Source organism: Nelumbo nucifera, chromosome 3 (assembly GCF_055504915.1).
Source record: "Nelumbo nucifera cultivar China Antique chromosome 3, China Antique-T2T, whole genome shotgun sequence".
Taxonomy (NCBI): Eukaryota; Viridiplantae; Streptophyta; class Magnoliopsida; order Proteales; family Nelumbonaceae; genus Nelumbo; species Nelumbo nucifera.
Window position 1 is genome coordinate 61965820 of NC_142651.1, and position 18956 is coordinate 61984775.

At 35.0% G+C, this 18956-nt stretch overlaps 1 protein-coding gene and 1 long non-coding RNA gene across 14 annotated transcripts in view; one reads left to right on the forward strand and one right to left on the reverse strand.

Annotated features, from left to right (window-relative positions):
* Positions 1–10864, reverse strand: part of LOC104609416 (ubiquitin carboxyl-terminal hydrolase 2-like) — a 35675-nt gene extending 24811 nt beyond the window's left edge. For 3 of the 11 annotated variants that reach the window (XR_016084533.1, XR_016084534.1, XM_088902014.1), the window contains exons 1-3: positions 10722–10863; positions 9070–10623; positions 7485–8979 (exon numbers count right to left, since the gene is read on the reverse strand). Coding sequence is in view for 9 of the 11 variants with exons in the window: in XM_088902014.1 (XP_088758140.1) it covers positions 7485–8979; positions 9070–10390 (2816 nt within the window). In the remaining 2 variants the exon portion in view is untranslated. Of the gene's footprint in view, positions 1–7484; positions 10624–10721 lie in introns of all 11 variants that reach the window. The other 8 variants (XM_088902015.1, XM_088902013.1, XM_088902017.1 and 5 more) reach the window with 8 other exon arrangements.
* A 208-nt stretch (positions 10865–11072) lies between these two features.
* On the forward strand, positions 11073–13160 carry LOC148801262 (uncharacterized). Of its 3 annotated transcripts, none has more exons than XR_016084537.1 (3): positions 11073–11487; positions 11554–11647; positions 11727–13160. It is a non-coding gene; the product is annotated as an uncharacterized LOC148801262 (long non-coding RNA). The 3 variants fall into 3 exon arrangements; XR_016084536.1 differs by having other exon boundaries at positions 11073–11446; XR_016084538.1 differs by having other exon boundaries at positions 11073–11446; positions 11554–11644; positions 11727–13158.
* Positions 13161–18956: the final 5796 nt, after the last annotated feature.

Genomic DNA, 18956 nt, shown 5'->3' on the forward strand with positions numbered 1-18956 from the left:
AGACCCTCAAACCAATAGCCAACTCAAAGCAATTGATTTCCCTTTTGACATTTGTAATGTTTTCTAGAGAGGCTTCCAGAAACAAAATGATGTCATCTGACAAACAATAAATGTTAGAAATGGAGAGAATCTCTTCCCACTTCAAAACCTTTTACAGTTTAAGCTTTTAGCTTTATCAAAAAGCTGGCTAAAGATGTCCATCACCAAAGTGAAAAGAAAAAGGGGAAAGAGAACAAGCAGACAACCTTGTCTTAGACTTCGGTTTGCCTTGAAATAGCCTTTGGGTTCTCCATTTATCACCACTGAAAACCAAGCTGATTAAATGCAGCCTTTAATCCACCAAACCCACTTAGTACCAAAGCCTCCAACCTTCAGGACATGTAGGATACAATCCCAATCCACTTTATTATAAGCTTTTCCAAGGTCTGGTTTAACTAAAACCCTGGCTTTCCATTTTGCCTTCTATCTTCAACACACTCATTTGATTTGCCTTCCTTTCACAAAAGCAAATTGGTTCAGGGAGATTGGGTTGCCTAAGGCTTCTTTTAGTCTCCTTGCCAGCACCTTAGCCAAGATTTTATAGAAACTTCCTACTAGACTAATCAGTCTGAAGTCCTTTACCTCCAAGACTCCCCCTTTTTTTGGAACAGGGCAAATAAAATTGGAGTTAAGGCCTTTATTTACAATGGCCGAAGAGTGAAAATCCCAGAAAGTCTCCATTAGATCTTCTTTTACAATATCCCAACACATCTGAAAGAAGAGCTAGGGGAACCATCTGGTCCAGGAGTCCTATCACCATCCATATGAAAGATTGCCTCCTTGATTTCTTGCTCTTCAAACTTCCTTGCAGCCAAATCCTCTTCTCTTCTGATAACTCCGACTCTTTCCAACTATCCAAGGTGAGATGGCTAAAGGAAGGGGATAACAACTGTAGATTCTTGCTTGGGAAGCCATAGGAAAAACTACATTTCAAAGCTAAAAGGGGTCAGAAGGAAGTGGAGGACTTCAAGGAGATCACCGAGGCTTTTCTCACTCACTTTAAGAACCTTTATACCGAAGAAAATTCTAGATAGTTATAGAAATCTTTCCTGATATTTTAGATTTTCTAAATATCTTAGTGAAATATCTCTGAAATTTCTCCATCTCTACATGGCAAAATGTCCATCAATATCGAAATTGCAAACCATGCTTAGTACAAAACACCACAGCCACCATCCTACCTCTTTGATTTATCTTTCCAACGGTATTTCACCATCAAAAAGTTTCTTTTCAATTATCAAATATATACCTCATCTCTAAATCAATTGATCTCCAAGGGAATGTTTATCTATAACAGTTTTAATATATGGAAAATTTTCAAGACATAAACTACTGAAAAAAAAAAAAAAAGATTAGGAAAGGAAAAAGATTAAGAATGTAAAAATACAGGCATATCCATAAGTATCACCATCACCATCTTGTTTAAAAATATTAGCATGTCTTCAGGACCAACAAGAAAGCCCAGAGCTATAAAACCAAGATGGTTCTTTATCCATGTCAAAGGCTTAAACTTCGAGTATGAATTCCACACCCATTCCATGTACTTGCTATGTCTAGGTAACAAACTCCTATAATTATTTCATGATCTCATAATGTACACAAAAGACGCATAAAAAAGATTGAATATTACTAGTACATCAAGAATTACATAAAAATTTGGATTTTCTTACAATAGTGGGATTCCAATTTCAGAAAGGAAAAAAGAGAGAAAGTAGATAGAATTTATTTCATACTGCCTTAAGTCTAACAAAAATTATAGACTTCTAGAATCCATGTTATTCTTCAACATGTACCAACTTTGAACCTGGAATAAGCAACAGACCAAAACAAATGTGCGCACAAACTCCCTGTTTTACTAATACATCTTCCATCCCATTTGCAATTCTTCGAGCCCAGGTAAAAGTGGTGTGGAGTTCCCTTGAAAAGCAACCTATCTCCCTGAATCCATGTCTGTAGCTCCAGAGTGCCAAGTTCAAATGTCTTGTCAAAGAAATAACTAATTTGAGTCTCCTTCAACTTGTAACTCTCAAAAGCCTAGCTGTTTTGCTAGTCTTACTGTCTTAACCCTTGCAACAATGCCAAAATTTCAGCTATAACCGAGTCACCATTGCCAATTGGTCCTGAATACATGATCACCACCTAACCAAGTGATTCTTGAGCACACCCCCTATGTCTGCCCACCCTAGATTACCCATAGAACTGCCATCAAAGTTATATTTCATCACAATTTCAGATGGAGGTTTCCATTCCACAATCGCATTTTCTTTCCTTTTATCAGTTTTTTTTTTTGGATGAATAAAAAAGTAAACCGTTCTCCTTATTTCCTTTTATCAGTTTGTGCCATTGCTGATTAGGACCTCATTATCTCATTGATTGAGAAATGAGAATACGCAAAAAAGTTCCAGTGTTTTTACCTAATATGTTGCTCAGACTCTAATGCCTTCTACTAACTACTCCTTAGATCTGCTGATAGCATTGAAAATTCTTTGATTCCTTTCTTCCCAAAAGGACCAAACCACTGCTGCCCTTATTGCCCTTCACATAATTCTCCCTCTCTTTTCTGGCAGCTTTAGGAAGTTGGGATTAAAAAGACTTACCACATCTTGTGAGGGAACCCACCTACAACCAAAGAGAGAACCAAAAAATCCCATACACTATGCACCAAAGGACAGGATATCAATTAATGGGTAATGGATTCACCACAAGCTTTGCAAAAACACACATTTGTGCAGCATGCCACAGGTGTTAATCTTCCCAAGGAACACTTCCCAACACAAAGCTTGAACTTTAGGAGAGATAGACATACACCAAATTTCTTTCACCAAGAAGTTCACCCCCAAGGAATCAGAATGAATGAGCAGGTTGAAGAAAGAAGCACAAGAAGACAGGCCATCAGGGAAGGAGCCCAAATTCTACTATCCTCTATTGATCCAAGAGAACCATATCCAATTTGACCAAAAGTAGGACAAGAGATTCACATTCATTACCCCTCAAGCCCCTCATGAAGCCGAAGTCGTAACCTATCCCAGAGGAAGAGGGTACACCGAATTTTGATATGGGTTTAGATCTGTAGTTGGAGAGGGTGTAAAGTAAAGGAAATTGTGATTTGAAGGGCAAGTCACCAAGCCACAAATCCTCCCGGAACAAGATTTTATTTCCAAAACCCACATGAAAACAAGTGAAGAAAAATTGGAAGTACCTCATGCCTTGCTTTCCAAGGGGAGATTGAAAAAGAATGAGGAGCCACCTTTGCAACCCAACCATTTTCCATAACACCATAAATGTTTCCAATGACCTTGCGCCATAACCTTTCACTTTCTCAGGGAAATCTCCACAACCATTTTCCTAGTAAGGTTGTATTCCTCTAAATCAGGTTCCCAAAACATAGTCCACCCTATTCTTTCGATCTGCATACCTACTCCCATTTCACCAAATGGTCCTTTCTTTCATCCCCTGGTTCCTATAAGAAGTCCCTCATTTCTAATTTCCTAGCTACTTTAGTTGGTATCCGAAATGTGGATAGATAGTAAATAGGTAAATTGGCCATGGTAGATTTAATTAAAGTTATTATTCCTCCCATTAAGAATTTAAGATATAGTTTCTTTTCCATAGAGCCAACTTCTTAGCAAATCTTTCCACCACAGGTTTCCAAAATCCTTCTACCTTCAGATTAGCCCCCAATGGAAGTCCAAGGTATTCTAGTGGCCAAATTTTAACCTCACAACCTAGAATCCCTACCAAGAATGAATCTCCTCTTCCCTTATGTTTACCCCTGCAATATAACTCTTTCCCCAATTCACCTTCAAATTAGAAGCCCTCTAGAACCAATTGGCTAACTCCTTTAGGTTCTTCATGATACTTTCATTACTTCCATCATAGAACACTATTATATCATCTGTGAATTACAAGTGAGTAACTACAACCTCATTCCTGCGCACTCTCTAATAGGGGTGCTCATGGTTCAATTAATCAAACCATGGGCCTATTTTTGAAATCGAACAAGTATTACTAGTTTCTAGAAAATCAACAACCGAAGCTGATCGGTTAACCGGTTGACCAATTCGTTAACCGTTGGTTCAGTTCTTCAGTTTTTTTATATTTACAACATATGTTATAAAAAAATGAATAAATACATACAAAAACTAGAAATATATATAAAATGTTATATTTGAAATAATAAATAATATATTATATATTATAAATATAAATATGTACTTTTATATATATTGCATGTTTATTAATTTATAATATATAGAAGACATAAAATATATAATATACATAAAATATATAGAAATATATGTATACCGGTTGGTTCAGTTAATCGCTGGTTTTCCATATTGGTTAACCAAAACCGAACTGACCAGTTCGGTTAATCGGATTTTCGGTCGATTTTTTGGTTCAGTTTGGTTTTTCGTTTTTTCTTGCTCACCCCTACTCTCTAACCCCTAACTACATTGTCCAAATCAACCTTAATAATCATTCTACTAAGAACTTAGCTACCAAGGTGAAAAGGAAAGGAGAAATGGTGTCTCCCTATCTCAAACCTCTTCTTGCTGAGAAGAAATCTCTAGCAACACCATTTATCAAGGTCGAATAACACTACAGCCATTGATCCATTTTATCCATCATTCACCCAATCCTATTCTCTCCAAAATGTTAGCTAGGAAGGACCAATCCACCATGCCATTTAAAGATCCGGCTTGCAAACCAACACACACCATACATTTCTTAATAAATAATAAATGCCATGTGTATCAATTGATTTACTTCCAATCAGTTAAAAATAGATTGGTTCTTTATTTCAAGTTTACTCTACTTCTTAGTTGATCAAAAGAACAAAATAGCATAATAATAAATAGCCATTCAAAAGATACATGCAAAGTCAGATTGAAAACAAAATAATAATCTATATTATTATAAAAAGTATGAATGAGGGTGTGGAACTTTTGTTGACTAAAATGCCCATATTTGTGCATTTAGTCCATCTCTAATTATGAGGGTTGAAAATGTAATTTATTCTCTTATTAAATCCTATATTTAAGTTTGTTTTCACTAATAAATGCTCCTTATTAGATTTATCTCCAATACTTTTAACACTATAAACCCATATATTTTAAAACTTCAGTAAATTGCTAAAACCTCCCCTAAAGTTTTAGGTTGTTGATGAAACCTCTCCTAAAGTTTAACAATTGCGATTACCTCCCCTAAACTTTCTGATATAGTTGCATGTAGATCCTGTTAGAATCTTCTAAAAAGAAGCATGAAAATGACAAAATGCCCATGCAGTTACTTATGATCAAAATGTTTATTTTCCAAATGTTCTCTTCATATGAATCACTTGCACAAATCCTTCTAATCTCTTTTTTTAAATTGATTTATTTTCCAAATTTGTCCTTCACTTCAATCATTCAAAGGCAAAGTTACAACTTTAAATTCTCTTTTTTTGTTGTTTATAAAATTTGCATTGCTTTTTTTGTAGAAACAACCTCAATGGTAATTGCATGGGTATATGATAAATAATATGACATTATACATGTGCCTAATTCTTTTTACAACATTTATATATTTTTTTCATATTTGTATTTTATAGTTTATTAACTTTTATTATTTATTTATGGCATTAAAGGTTAACATGTTTGACCCAAAATTTGAACTATTAATCTTTGCCCAACAATAAAATAAATTCATCTTTGGTCAGTTCTAAATTATGTATTTCATTTTCATTACCAATAAAAATAATTCTTTTTTATTACACTTTTTTAAATTTGATTAATAAAAATATAATAAACATGTCTAACGTTTTCTACATATTTTGCAAGTTTCTATATTTAATTTCTATTTTAAAATTTTTATTACCTAACTATGACTTCCTAGGTTGATCAATTTGATTCGGATGATTGAATTGCTTAGCCACTACTTGGATTAAAAAATGGTTTGGTATTTGAGTCAGTTTTAAAATATATGGGTTTATATTGTTAAAAATATTGACACAAATCTAATTTAATAAGAGAAAGTGGAAGTTAATAATTTAAGTGTAAGACTTAATGAGAGGGGATTAAATGAGGTGGGAAGTAATAATTGAAGTTGCATTGTCAACCTTACCATTAGAGATGGACTAAATACACAATTATAGGCATTTTAGTAACCATTAAATATGACGTTAAAGTTGTAATAAAATGGCATTTATACCCTTTCTCAAACAAAGAAGTAGGTAATTTTAGTCCAAAAAAAGTTTCACATTGCATCCACACTTTTATATACAGTATAGATATAAGCCCATATATTTTAAAATTGACCAAAAAACAAAACCATTCTTTCTCCAAGTGGTGGCTAATCGAATCAACCATCTAAATTAAATTGATCAACCTATGAAGTCATAGTAAGGTAATAAAGTTTTAAAGTATAAATAAATATAGAAAATTCTAAAATGTAGAAAAAAATTAGACAAACTTATGATATTTTTATTAATCAAATTAAAAAAATAAGTATCATAAACAAGAATTATTTCTATTGATAATGAAAATGGAATACATAATTTAAAATTGGAAAAAAAATGAAATATAAAAATTACTAATAAATAATTCAACTTTTGGGTTAAATGTGTTAACCTTTAATGTCATAAATAAATAACAAAAAATAATAAAATATAAAGATATAAAAATGAAAGAAATACATAAATTTTGCAAAAAAAAAAACATTAAGGCACATGTATAATATCATATATTTGTCATATTGAACAAAAAGTAAGTGTGACATATCAAAATTATTTTTACACACAAAAATACAAAAAGAAACTATAGAAAAAAATGAACACATCTATAATTCTACATTTACACTACTATTAAAATATTAATAAAATTGTAAAACTTTCTTTTGACTAAAACACTCATTTTTGAATTTAGTCCCTATTTAATTGAGTTTTAAATTGTAAATTGAACTACTAATTTTCACCTAATTCAATTATCTCTATTTAAATCTTACATTTTTTTGATAAATGAATAAAAAGGATACACCAAAAAGATAAAACATTACAAAAATAAGAGTTTAGCCAAGCAAGTGGGCCTGTCAATGATACTTGAAACTTCAAAACTCGATCCTATTATCATATATTTGAACGAGGTGTTTATGTAATCATATTTGTTTTGCAATCTGCATTCGATTAATAATACAAAATAAAAAAATATATAAAAATAAAAAAAAATAAAAATACATAACATTGATAGAAAATTTTGGATATGTTATTAACTTATTACTATCATTATCATCATCTAGAATTGTCACGTGCACAGTTTCTAGTAGTAGCAAAAGAACAGCAATATAGTATTAACACTAGTAGAAAAACAACAATAGTAAGAATCAATAATAAAAAATAGTAGCAACAATAGTAACAGCAACAACCATCAAAAGCAAAATAAGAAAATACAACTGAGCTTGGATGAGCATACCTGGGGTCCATATATGGCCTGAGATCAATTACATCCCTAAAATGGACATGACCATTCAATTTACTCAAGCGACCACGAGCATCTTGGCTGAACCGCTTAAGATGAATGGTGAGAATAGGTGGTGCCCTATTGATGAGAATCCTTTTAGTCGCATCTCTCTTAACCTTTACGTTTTCAGAGTCCATTTCCTCATCCGCACTGTCATCCAATTCCTTATCACTAGTCATTAACTGGGATATTGGAGGTTGAGTTTTATCAGCATTGTGTACCATATTAGTAGATTCATCCGGACTAGATGAATCAGTGGTTTGAGCCCCAAAACTCATTTGGCTGATGGATTTACAATGACCTGAGCTTGGTGATGACTCTCGAGAAGCATGTTCCAATTTACCAATACCTTTATCCCTTGGAGAAATCTGTGGATGATCAACTGGAGAACTACATGTAGGCTCTACCAACCCTGAATAAACTTCCTTTCCCATTTGATTGTTTGTACAATTGGTACATTTTGGTTTTGAATCATCAGGTTTCTCAGTATGAAGAATCAAACATTCAGTAGTGGTGGTGGAAACATTATTGCCTTCAAGCTTTCCATTACCCAAATGTCTGTAATTAACAGGATTCAAGGAATCATCATCTGAACCAAATGGAGAATTTTTCCTTCTCAATTTAGCTGCTTTTTCCCCAGTCCTTGATGCGGTCTGCTGGAGGTTCTCCCTATATTCCCTTCTTTGGCCTCGCAGTATCTTCGAACACCTCTCACAATGCCAAGCATGCTCCTTGGTTAGAAGCTCAGGTTTTGTAAAATAAGCTAAACAACTACCTATAGAAACTGGGGCATCTGTATTATCAACTTCATCTGGACCAGAATCACTGCTGTTTGCAGCTAAGAAACTTGAGTCTGTCACTTCGCTTGCCTGGAACTGGAAATTACTGTCACATAACCAGGATTCTGCATTAGTTACAGCAGGCATCTCAGGCTCATTAAATAGGTCCCCAAAGCCATCAAACTCTAATGTATCTTGTTCACAGCCTGCAACACATGTGAAGGTCTCAGTTTCTCTTCTCATCATCTCCTCATTGTTTGAGTTATCCTCCTTGTATGGAAGTAACAGAACCTCAGAACCTTGAATCTGTAAAGGGAGTTCATCCTCACAGGGATTACTCTGAGAAGAACTATGTTCCAATTTTGATTCTCCATTTGTTGAACAAGCCCAGCTTTGTGAATCAGAGCCATTCTGTGGTATGCCACTTTGGATCACCTGCTGGTTTTCAGAATCCTGAACAACCGAGATATCATAGTCTTGTGATACCAAATTATTGTCTGCAGGTGCTTTCACTGGGTCAATGTAATCCAACCATGAAAGCTGATCCAGGGAAGCAGATGTTTGCTCTTCAACATTCTGAAAGACTTTGCTGTTTTCAGCATCTTGAATAGCTGAGACATCAAGGTTTTGTGAATTCAAGTCTAAGTCATGGGAAGCTTCATCTGGCCCTGCATAATCAAGCCATGTAATATTATCAAGTGAAACAGCATTCTTTTCTACAAAAGAAATGCTAGAATGTAGTGGGCAAGAAAACTCACTGCTTTCTGAAGGGCTTAGCTCACTTTGAACCAATTGAGTGGTTGCATCAGTATTCCCCTTTACACGAACCTTTCTGCCTTTTTTCATAGGAAGCTTTGTTTTCCTACGATGGGACACTGGGGTTGCTTTTTTCGATGGAGGTTTCTTAGTTGGGACTGGCAGTGAGAGATCTAGGAAGGGCTCAAATACAATGGAGGAATGCCCACATTCCAGACAGCAAACAGTACTTGACAGTTGGCCTCCAAATATCATATCTATGAAAGTGGAGCCCTGATTTGAAGTTGAAGTAGTTGCATCTCTCCCAGAAGAATTGCGCAATTTTCTCACACTCAATTCCTCTGTACATAGCCCATCAAGTAAGCATCGGAGCAACTCATGGCTGTCTTGTTGCTGGTATCCTCTAAACTGTGGGGATTTTGAACAAATGCATCCAAACAAGGCTTTTGGGTTCAGTACATTTCTCGGGTCCACATCCAGACTTGTTTCACTAAAGAGCTTTTTCAAAGACATAGTAAGAGGACCAACAGACTGATCCAGCTTCATGAAGTAATCCCGCAACATATCCATTGAAAATAAGTTCTGCATTACTGAATTAAAGAAACAGGTATTCCCAAGGTTAACTAAGCCACGGACTGTATAAGCACCTTTTCCATCTATAAGTTGTGATTGAGCATCATCTAACTTAATTTTGTCCGCACCATTGCCAAACCAAACATCTTCAACATCATGCATGGAGACTTTTACAGATCGTCCCTTGATTAATTTCACAACATCCAATAAGATATCTTTCTGCTTGCCATTCTCTTCTGATTTTTCAACTGGAATTAGTGACTCACATGGAAAACACCAGCGTAGATGAGGATTATCGTACTGAATTACACAATGGTGGCCCATACTTCTGGCATGCCGAATGGCATGGCTTTGAGGTGTTGTTGGCAAACCAATCCCTCCACATGCAAAATGCCCGCAATCCAAACACACCCAAATGGATTTTTTTTCCGGCGTTGCCTCCATAGAACTTGCTCCTTTCTTCTTTCCATGTTTTCTCTTTCCCTTACCCGCCTTCCGGTCAAGAGCACCTTCCCTGCAATCTTCGCACTTAACATGCTCCGATGACCCAATTTTTGAAGAGATTTTCTCCAAATTAACGCCCTTCTCAATATGGGTACATCCTTTTCTCTCTTTTATTACTGCATCTTCGTCATGCCTAATCTCATCTGCTGGATTCGAGTACTGGGGAACTGTTTGAGGAGAACCAGAAGAAACCCGCTTCTCCTTATGACTACTGTTTTTTGCCTTCTTTTTAGCCTTTTTCCCCATTACTTCCTATGTGGATCCAACAAAACCATGCACGCCAAAACTCTCAAAACCAAGCAAAAATCATCACAAAGTACTCAAATATCCCCCAACTGTTCAAACAAAACCACACTCTGATTTAAAACAATCAAACCCAGCACCGATTATCTGCTGAAACATATAGTCATGGTGAAAACCCCATCAACAAATTCGTGTTCTAAAATGAACCGATATGGTATTCTGAAAAGTAGAAATCTCTGAGCAATCGAACAAATAAATAAAAGACAAAAAAAAAAGGAAAGTTCAGTATAATTTTTTTTAAGAAAGAAGAAGAAGAAGAAGAAGAGTTGCTCACCAAAAAGACTGAATGGAGAAGCAACCGAGATTGCATGGAGATGATTCGAACGAATAGCATTCATGTTGTGCGAGCATTACCTCGCTACGGTACAAGTAGAATCTGAAGCGACGAAGACAGTAGAATGGTGTGCGATTGTGCGCTCTTTAAGGCCATGCGCATAATGGAACTGGATGTGAAAAAAAGCTGCAGTGTTCTTTGGGCAAAACTGTAATAACGTAAATAACTGGACCCGATTAACAAAGTTGTCCGGTCTGATCCGGTCTGGATGTGGAAGGCCCTTTTTAAGAAAGAGATCTACAACTACAAGGATCTCTCCTGACCACTTTCGCAAGAATATGGCCCACGTAAGAGGCAGCTTAGGGGATCTTAACCGTCCATTGCATTCACAAACACAAAATGTTCTTAGAAAAATTACTGATTTTACCGATTTGGACACTTATGAATTTTCATTTACAAATAGGAATGTTGAGAAGAAAACTGCCATCGTGGATGCGAAGTATTTTTAGAAAATTATTAATTTTTGAGAAATTTTCCGATAAGTACCTTCTGCTTTAAGCTTAATAAAATTTTAAAACATTACCTGAACTTTCAATGATGCGATTTGAATAATTTTATAGTGCCAAAACTAACCTATGATAATTTTCAGACTATTTTACCCTTTTTTCTTATTTTTTTCCTTTTCCCCTTTCTCTTCGATCTAGGTTGAAGGACCGAGAGAAGTGGTAAGCGCACCCCTTCATTCCGAGCACAGTGTTCATAGGTGGTAAGCGTAGCCTTTGATTCCGACCTCCACGGTAATTTTCTGACCTCCTACTCTTTTATCGCGTAGGTGGTAAGCTTCGATCAACTCCAACTCGAAGGAACGATAGAGGAGAGGAAAGGAGACTGCTCACGCGCAGGTTGAATGAACGGCAAAGAAGGTGGTAAGCTTTAAACTCCTAACGTCTGATCAGTTTCACAAATTAGCTATCGTGCTAGAGTGGCTGAGTGGCTGCCTGTCAGGTCGTCCGTTATGAAAGAGCGCAAGGTCCAATTCTGAGCATTGATGAGGGCGAGGAGCCTGCTGACTTTTGGGATGCTCTACTTGTGCTCCGCTTCTTAGTGACGATCTTGACAAAGTGGCCAGCAAACTCGATTTTTCTACCAGTAAGGATCAGGTTGCAGCAGCAATTCGTCTTGGGGTTGGTGGGAAGAAGGTGGGTGAATATGATTTGGACTATGAGATTTTCCAGAATGCGCTTTCAGGTGGTGTGGTTATACAAAGAAAAAGAACCTAATTTTTCAGGTTGAAAAAGTCCCTTTCCCTATTTTTCTTCCTCTTCTTTTCGTTTGATTTGTTTGGAGGAGCAAGGTGGCTGTTTATGAAGTATATATGCAGGAAAAGAAATGGATGGGGATTGGTAATTTTGTCTAGTAAGAAATGGATGTCCAGCAATAAATGTCTCTGCTTTTCGTCTGATCAGTGCTGGCCATCGGTACATTGCCCGGCAAGAAATGGATGGGGATTGGGAAATTTTGATTTTTTGACAAATGGTTATGAAGTATATATGGAAAGAAAGTGTGAATTAAGGCTCTCCATTACTTCGTAACGGTCTCACCTGTGTCTCTGTAATTCGATCAGTTTGTTTACTCAGATTCATCTGGAGCTCTCTACAGAACCTACAGCCAACAAGTTGACAGAAACAGCTTGGCCAAACCCAGTAGTTGCACAACTGGACCTTGAACCCTCTAAGAAAAACCAAATTTTGCCGGAGGCATCAGAGATGGTGGGACCAAAAGGTTTAGTAGCAATAGCTTCATATAGGCTAATCAGAAAATCCTTAAAAATCTTGCATTAAAATCACCCAGAAGTCAATCTGATATAAATACAATAAAAAAGCATAGAGAATAATAGAAGAAAAGCAAAAAAAAAACCCTGGTCGTCTCTTCCGGCACCAGCAACAAGGGGTCGTCTTCTCCGGCAACGGTTGAGTTAGAAAAAGGGGTACCATTATCAGATGCCAATTCTTCCGGCAATTTCTTCCACAATACACAGAACAAATCTTCGTATGGCGTTGTCTAGTTTGTCACTCGTCGATTCAACTTTTCCGGCGTCGCATTCCGCTTAACATTACCGGCGTGTGGAATTGGTTTCTTTGGAACTTCAGGTAATAGAATGGGTGAACAGTGGTTCCCACTCCAGACAAAGGATTATAGCTGGGGTCATTTTTGTCATTTCAGAAAACAGTTCATACATTGGTCGAACCTGCAGGTGGGTAATTATCTCTTTTTGCATTTTGACTGATGGTGAGTTAATGCCAAGTATTGATTTATTGCAAATTGAAAATTTAAGTACTAGATTGTCACATTTTAAAGTTTGAGTATTAAATCGACACTAGGCCTAAAGTATAGGGTATTTATCGAGAATTTTTCCTTAATTTTTTAATGACTAGATAGAAAAGATACCAGTTTGGAAACTTTTAATGCGGATCAAAAATTTTACTCTATAAAGAATTTTAGGTCACATCAGCGCCCCACAGCACATCCCGACCTTGTGTTAGGAACACCGTCGGGATGTGCTATGGGGCATTGTGGGGCGCTGATGTGAACTTCAAGAACTTGTACCCACTAGAACCTCTTCATGCTTAACATCCGCCTTACTACTTATTAAATGGCTTTGGAACATTTATTTAATTATTTATCATTGTTGTTATAATTTTGATAATATTTTTAATTTTTTACATTTATTTAATTTAATTAATCATCAGTCCATTTGGTTTTTGAAAAACCTATTTATATATACTATATAAAGTAGATACTTTCTTATATATAATGTATGAAATTAAATTCAAATACCATATATCATATGAATAATATTTTGATGCATATATTCTTACAACAATATATATATATATATGAAGTTGGAATGCTGCAATTAAAAAGACAACTACAACTATCATTACTATTGTTCAACCTACAATTAATAATTAGCAAAATGAAATATATCTCACTAGAAGGACATTTAAAAAGCCATCTCCCATAATTTCTTTTAGTTTTTTCCATCCATGCCCACATGAATACATCAATCATCTTCTAATCACAAACGTTACTTATTCCCATAAAAAAGAAAATAATACCAAACCATGATTAGTATTAATAATAGATTGTAACAAGGTAACAAGTAGGGGTGTCAATTGGATCCTAATTTGATCCAATCGAACATGGATCCATTTACAAATGGGCTGGACTCAATCTGGTCTGAACCCATCCATACAAACCGAGTCCAAACCGATCCAATTGAAATGCAAATGGATTGGATTAGGTCCAATCTATCCAAACTAAATGACATAACATAAATCACATAAAAATGCAAAAAAAAACATTAAAAATTATAATAAAATATCTTATATTTCACAAAAATATAAAATTTTAGAGAAAACAACAAAATTATAAAAATAGAAATTACATAAAATACTAGAAATTGAATAAATAATATAAATTTTTCAATAATTGCAAAAAAATAAAACAATCTAAAAATGAATTGCAAAAATTATAAAACATCTACAATCAATCCAAGTTTTTCGAAATTAGAATTTATACCAATTTCTCCATATTAAACCTTTATTCTTGAAATCAATTTGGAAATTTGATTGTAATAAAAACTCTAAAAGAAAATAAAAACAAGAAAATAACAAATCTACATAAAAATAAACGGGTCGATATTAAGGATTTAACCTTTCATTGAAGATGAATGTAGAGAATTTAGAATCTAAATGGATAGGCATATCAAAGCACAGGCTCACTAAAAAGTAAAAAAGAGAGGAAATTAAAAAAAAAAAGAAAAGAAAAGAAAAAGTAAATGCACAGTTACATCTTCTTGGAGTAGGAAGAAGATGAAGGGACACCGAACACATTTGCTTTGGAACATCGTGTACCCATCGAGAAAAACAACTTTGACCACAATGATCGTAGCTTCGATGATGTGCCTTAGTAGGCTTGGTGTTCTACCCCTAAGAGCCTCCATGCTGTAATACTTGTGAAGTTGTGTTGTAATACTCGTGAAACAGACCTAATAAATTAAATCACTAATACCCTAGCACTAGAATTCTGCTATGATTTTCCTTTTATGACATATTAGATTTGATTATTTAAGACGAGAATTAATTATTGAATTACAATTAGTCAAACACCGAAACAGAAAAAAAAAATGTACAACCAAAAAACAATGTTAAAATGATGACCCGTCTACCATTAATAGGTGAGAGAGAAATGTTGGAGAGAAAGGTCCACATTGTTGAGAGAGAGGGGGACCTTGTTTTTGGTTTACTTTTTTTCAAACTCAAATATTTTTTCTCGTTGCCTCTAATTTCCCTTCTTTGGATAAGAATGGGGTCCATAGACTATTAAACTAAATCCCTAACAATCCATTTCACCAATTGGACCTTTAAGTTTGGACCAGTTCAATTTAAAAGATATATTGGACTATCTAAATCCATCTGAATTGGGTTCTATTCAAATTGGGCCCAATCCAAACCTAGGCTATTGACATCCCTAGTAACAAGTCAAATTTAACACAAGTACTGTTGTGAGGGTTAAAAATCAGACATAGCTGAACCAGATCTAATGGCTGGCTGAATGGCTGATTTTTAAATTTTTTTCTAACCCAACCTGAGAACCAACTTCTTGAAAATTCATTGCCTTAGGCAGTGAACCCTTGACTCAATCAGTGTGGACCCAGTTTGGTCCCAATATTTAAATATAAATGATCATTGAATTTAGCCACTAGGAATGGCAACGGGGTAGGTTCGGGGTGGGGACCATATTCACCGTCCCCGACCCTAATTCTGAAATTAACCCCCATCCCCGTCCCCGATCCCCATCGGGGATAAAATTTGTCCTCCATCCCCGATCCCCAATAGGGATGGAGGATGGGTTCCTCATGGGGACCTGAATCTCCGAAATGTTTTCAAATAATAGTATTTTTTAAAATAAATAAAAATGTTAAATTATAAATAATGTTTTAATTATGTTTTCATATATATATAATATAATATAATAATATACTTAATATAAATAACATTTAACATATATAATCAGGGTTGGGGCGGGACAGGGAAGTATCCATCCCCGGCCCCGACCCCATCGGGTCAAGGAAGTCGGGCCCCTGTTGGGGATGGGAAAAATTACCATCCCTATCAGCCACCCTATAAAGACCCAAGGATGATGGACTTATTTAAGACGAAGTCCGTTCAGTAATCAATCTTATAATGGTCTCTTACACCTAACATCTCGGCCCATAATCATCAATACACTACTCATAGGGAAGAACTTCTTCCCTAACTACAAAATGCAATGTCACACTCTCTACTCAAATGGATCCTAAGATTAAAACATTTTGCAAACATTTTTATAAGTAGCAATATAACATATAAATTTGTTTTGCAAGTCAAATTTTAAATACAATTGAAATCCATTGCTGGTAGTTTAGGATTCCACCAGAGAGAGTAAACCCTAATATTCAGTTTGTCTAACAAATGAGTTGATCCTATCATTATGATCATATCCACTCAGGTAATTTCCTAAACTGCCCCAACATATTTAGCCCTTGATGGATCTCATTGGTTGGCATATAAAAAATAGTTCAGTCCAAAACCTAGTGTGGTATTATAATTAAGTCTAGGATTCAATGCAATTTTTAAGTTTTTCCATCTATCTCCAAAGTCAAAGGCATAACTAAAAATTGATCCAATTTTAGTACTTTTTCCAAACACCCACTAATTGTGCTTGGGGTTTAACCTTATCAACTGAGACAAACTACTCCACCAATTTAGTAGCACATTAATGTCAACCTTGTTAGGATAAACTCTCTAAGTTTATCCAACGGTTGAGAACAATCTAAACTAACATGAGTAGTCTCATATGTATCCATTTTAAGGAATAATTCATAAAAGCATACCAGTTCTCATAAGTGTTTGATTTAGGCATTTAAGTATGTTCTTCATAGCTGACCAATGCTCTTGTCTTGGGTTGGATTGATATGTACATACAATATTAACGGTCAGAGTAATGTCAAGTCAAGTGCACAACATAGCATACATGATGCTCCCTACGATAGAGGTATAGAGAACCTTTCTCATGTTTTTTATCTCCTCAAGGGTCTTATGTGACATTCTTTTGGGGAGGGTGGCTACATGTCTAAAAAGAATGAATTCATTTTTATCCTGCATGTTGAATCTTTTAACTATCTTTTTAATGTAAGTAGATTGGGACAATTCAATTAACCTCTTTGATCTATCTCTATAGAGTCAAGAGCAGAGCTAGGGGTGGCGGAGGGGGACCATGGCCCCCTAATACTCACTTAAACCCTCACCTATATTTTGGTCCCCATATTCATGTGTACTAACTTTTGGCCCCATATTACTAGTCTTTGGCCCCCTTCAATAAAAAATCCTAGCTCCACCCTTGTATAGAATCAAAGTTCTAAGATATAAGAAGGTTCCCCAATATCTTTCATGGAAAATTGTTATAAGAACCATACTTTCACTATTGTTAAAATTGTTGCATCATTCCCAATGGGCAATGACTAGTTGCCTATTTATAGGCAACGACTAGTTATGGATTTCACTTTGTCTACACTTATCATTTTGACAAGTGTTGGATAATCCCATACCTTAAAGTGTCTAACACTTGGTTTCTTACCAATCCAAAGCTCATATGGAGTCTTAGTAATTGACTTGGTTGGAACATGGTTCACCATGTAAATCGTAGTCTATAATGTGTCTCCAAAAGGATATAGGTAACTCTGAGTAGACGAAGAGTGATTGGACCATGTCTAATAAAGTCTGATTTCTTTTCTTTGATACACTATTTAACTGTGGTGTAGTAGGAGGAGATAGATGTGATATAATCCCATTGTCTTTTAAGTAGTCCTTAAATTTGTCAAAGAGATATTCACCTCCTCAATCTGATCGAAGAAATTTGATTTATCTCTCTAACTGTTTCTCGATTTCATGTTTGAATTCTTTAAATTTTTTAAATGATTCAAATTTATGTCTCATTATATACACATAATTGAGGATAATCATCGGTAAAGGTTATAAAGTATGAACATAAGTTACGTGTCCAAACATTTAGGGGACCACATACATCTGTATGTATAAGGTCAAGTATGTTTGTACTATTTTCAGGCTTATCTATAATTGACATTTTAGTCACCTTGCTTTGAAGGCAAAGTTCACAAGTTAGCAGATTTTCTACAACGAAAAAAATCAAAAGGACCATCATTCACCAATCTTGTGATTTGATCTATGTTTATATGGCTAAGTTGGTAATGCCATAGGCACCGTGGGATTAACAGTTTTTCATGTTCTTTTCATGGGGTTTTGTTTCAAAGTTGTTTCGGTTACGTTTGTTTTCTAATGAAGGGTGGAGTACATAGAAACCATTCTCAAGCTCTCCATAAGTAATAAACTTGTTGTTCAATTTAATTGTAATCTTATTACTAAATAAAATGGAATAACCATCTCTTCTCTAAAAACTAATTCTACTGATTCTATGGCAGCAGTTGCAATGGTTATAGATGCACATATGTAGATCACGATCTTATCATCATTCAACCTTCTACTTTCCTTAAACCCTTGTAGAGTGTTATATGTATGAGTAAAAGCCTCGGAGTTAATACACCAGGAGGTAGGAGTGACAAATATATTGGTCTATATGAACTAAGTTTTGAAATTACCTTCTTTCTTTTTCTTGAGAGATTCCAGATACTGAGGACAGTTCCTCTTCTGGTGCTCGGTTTGCTTAGAGAAGTAACACTTTGAAGGATTCCAGATACTGAGGACAATTCCTCTTCCAAGGCTTAGTTTGTTTGGAAAAGTGACACTCATCTGACGAGCATATCTTAGTTAATTAGAAAACACGCATGATGTAATCCAATAGCTAAATTACAAATATAAATCTTTAAAGTTCAAAAATGCAAATTTCTATAAGAAAATAAAGACTTTTTGAATAGTGTTCTTTATTTTACGATTCCTATTCACCCCAAAAGATGAATCGATTAAAACTTTTAATCATGTAAATGAAAAAAATTGAGTTAAAGAATATATATGACTACATAAACCATTCCATATTTCAAACTTTAGATAGAAAACCATTCTACATTTCAAATTTTACACATTAGGAGACCATTCTAAATTACAAAAACATGGTTCTAATATTAAATTAAAATATCCATACTCCAAAATGTTTAAT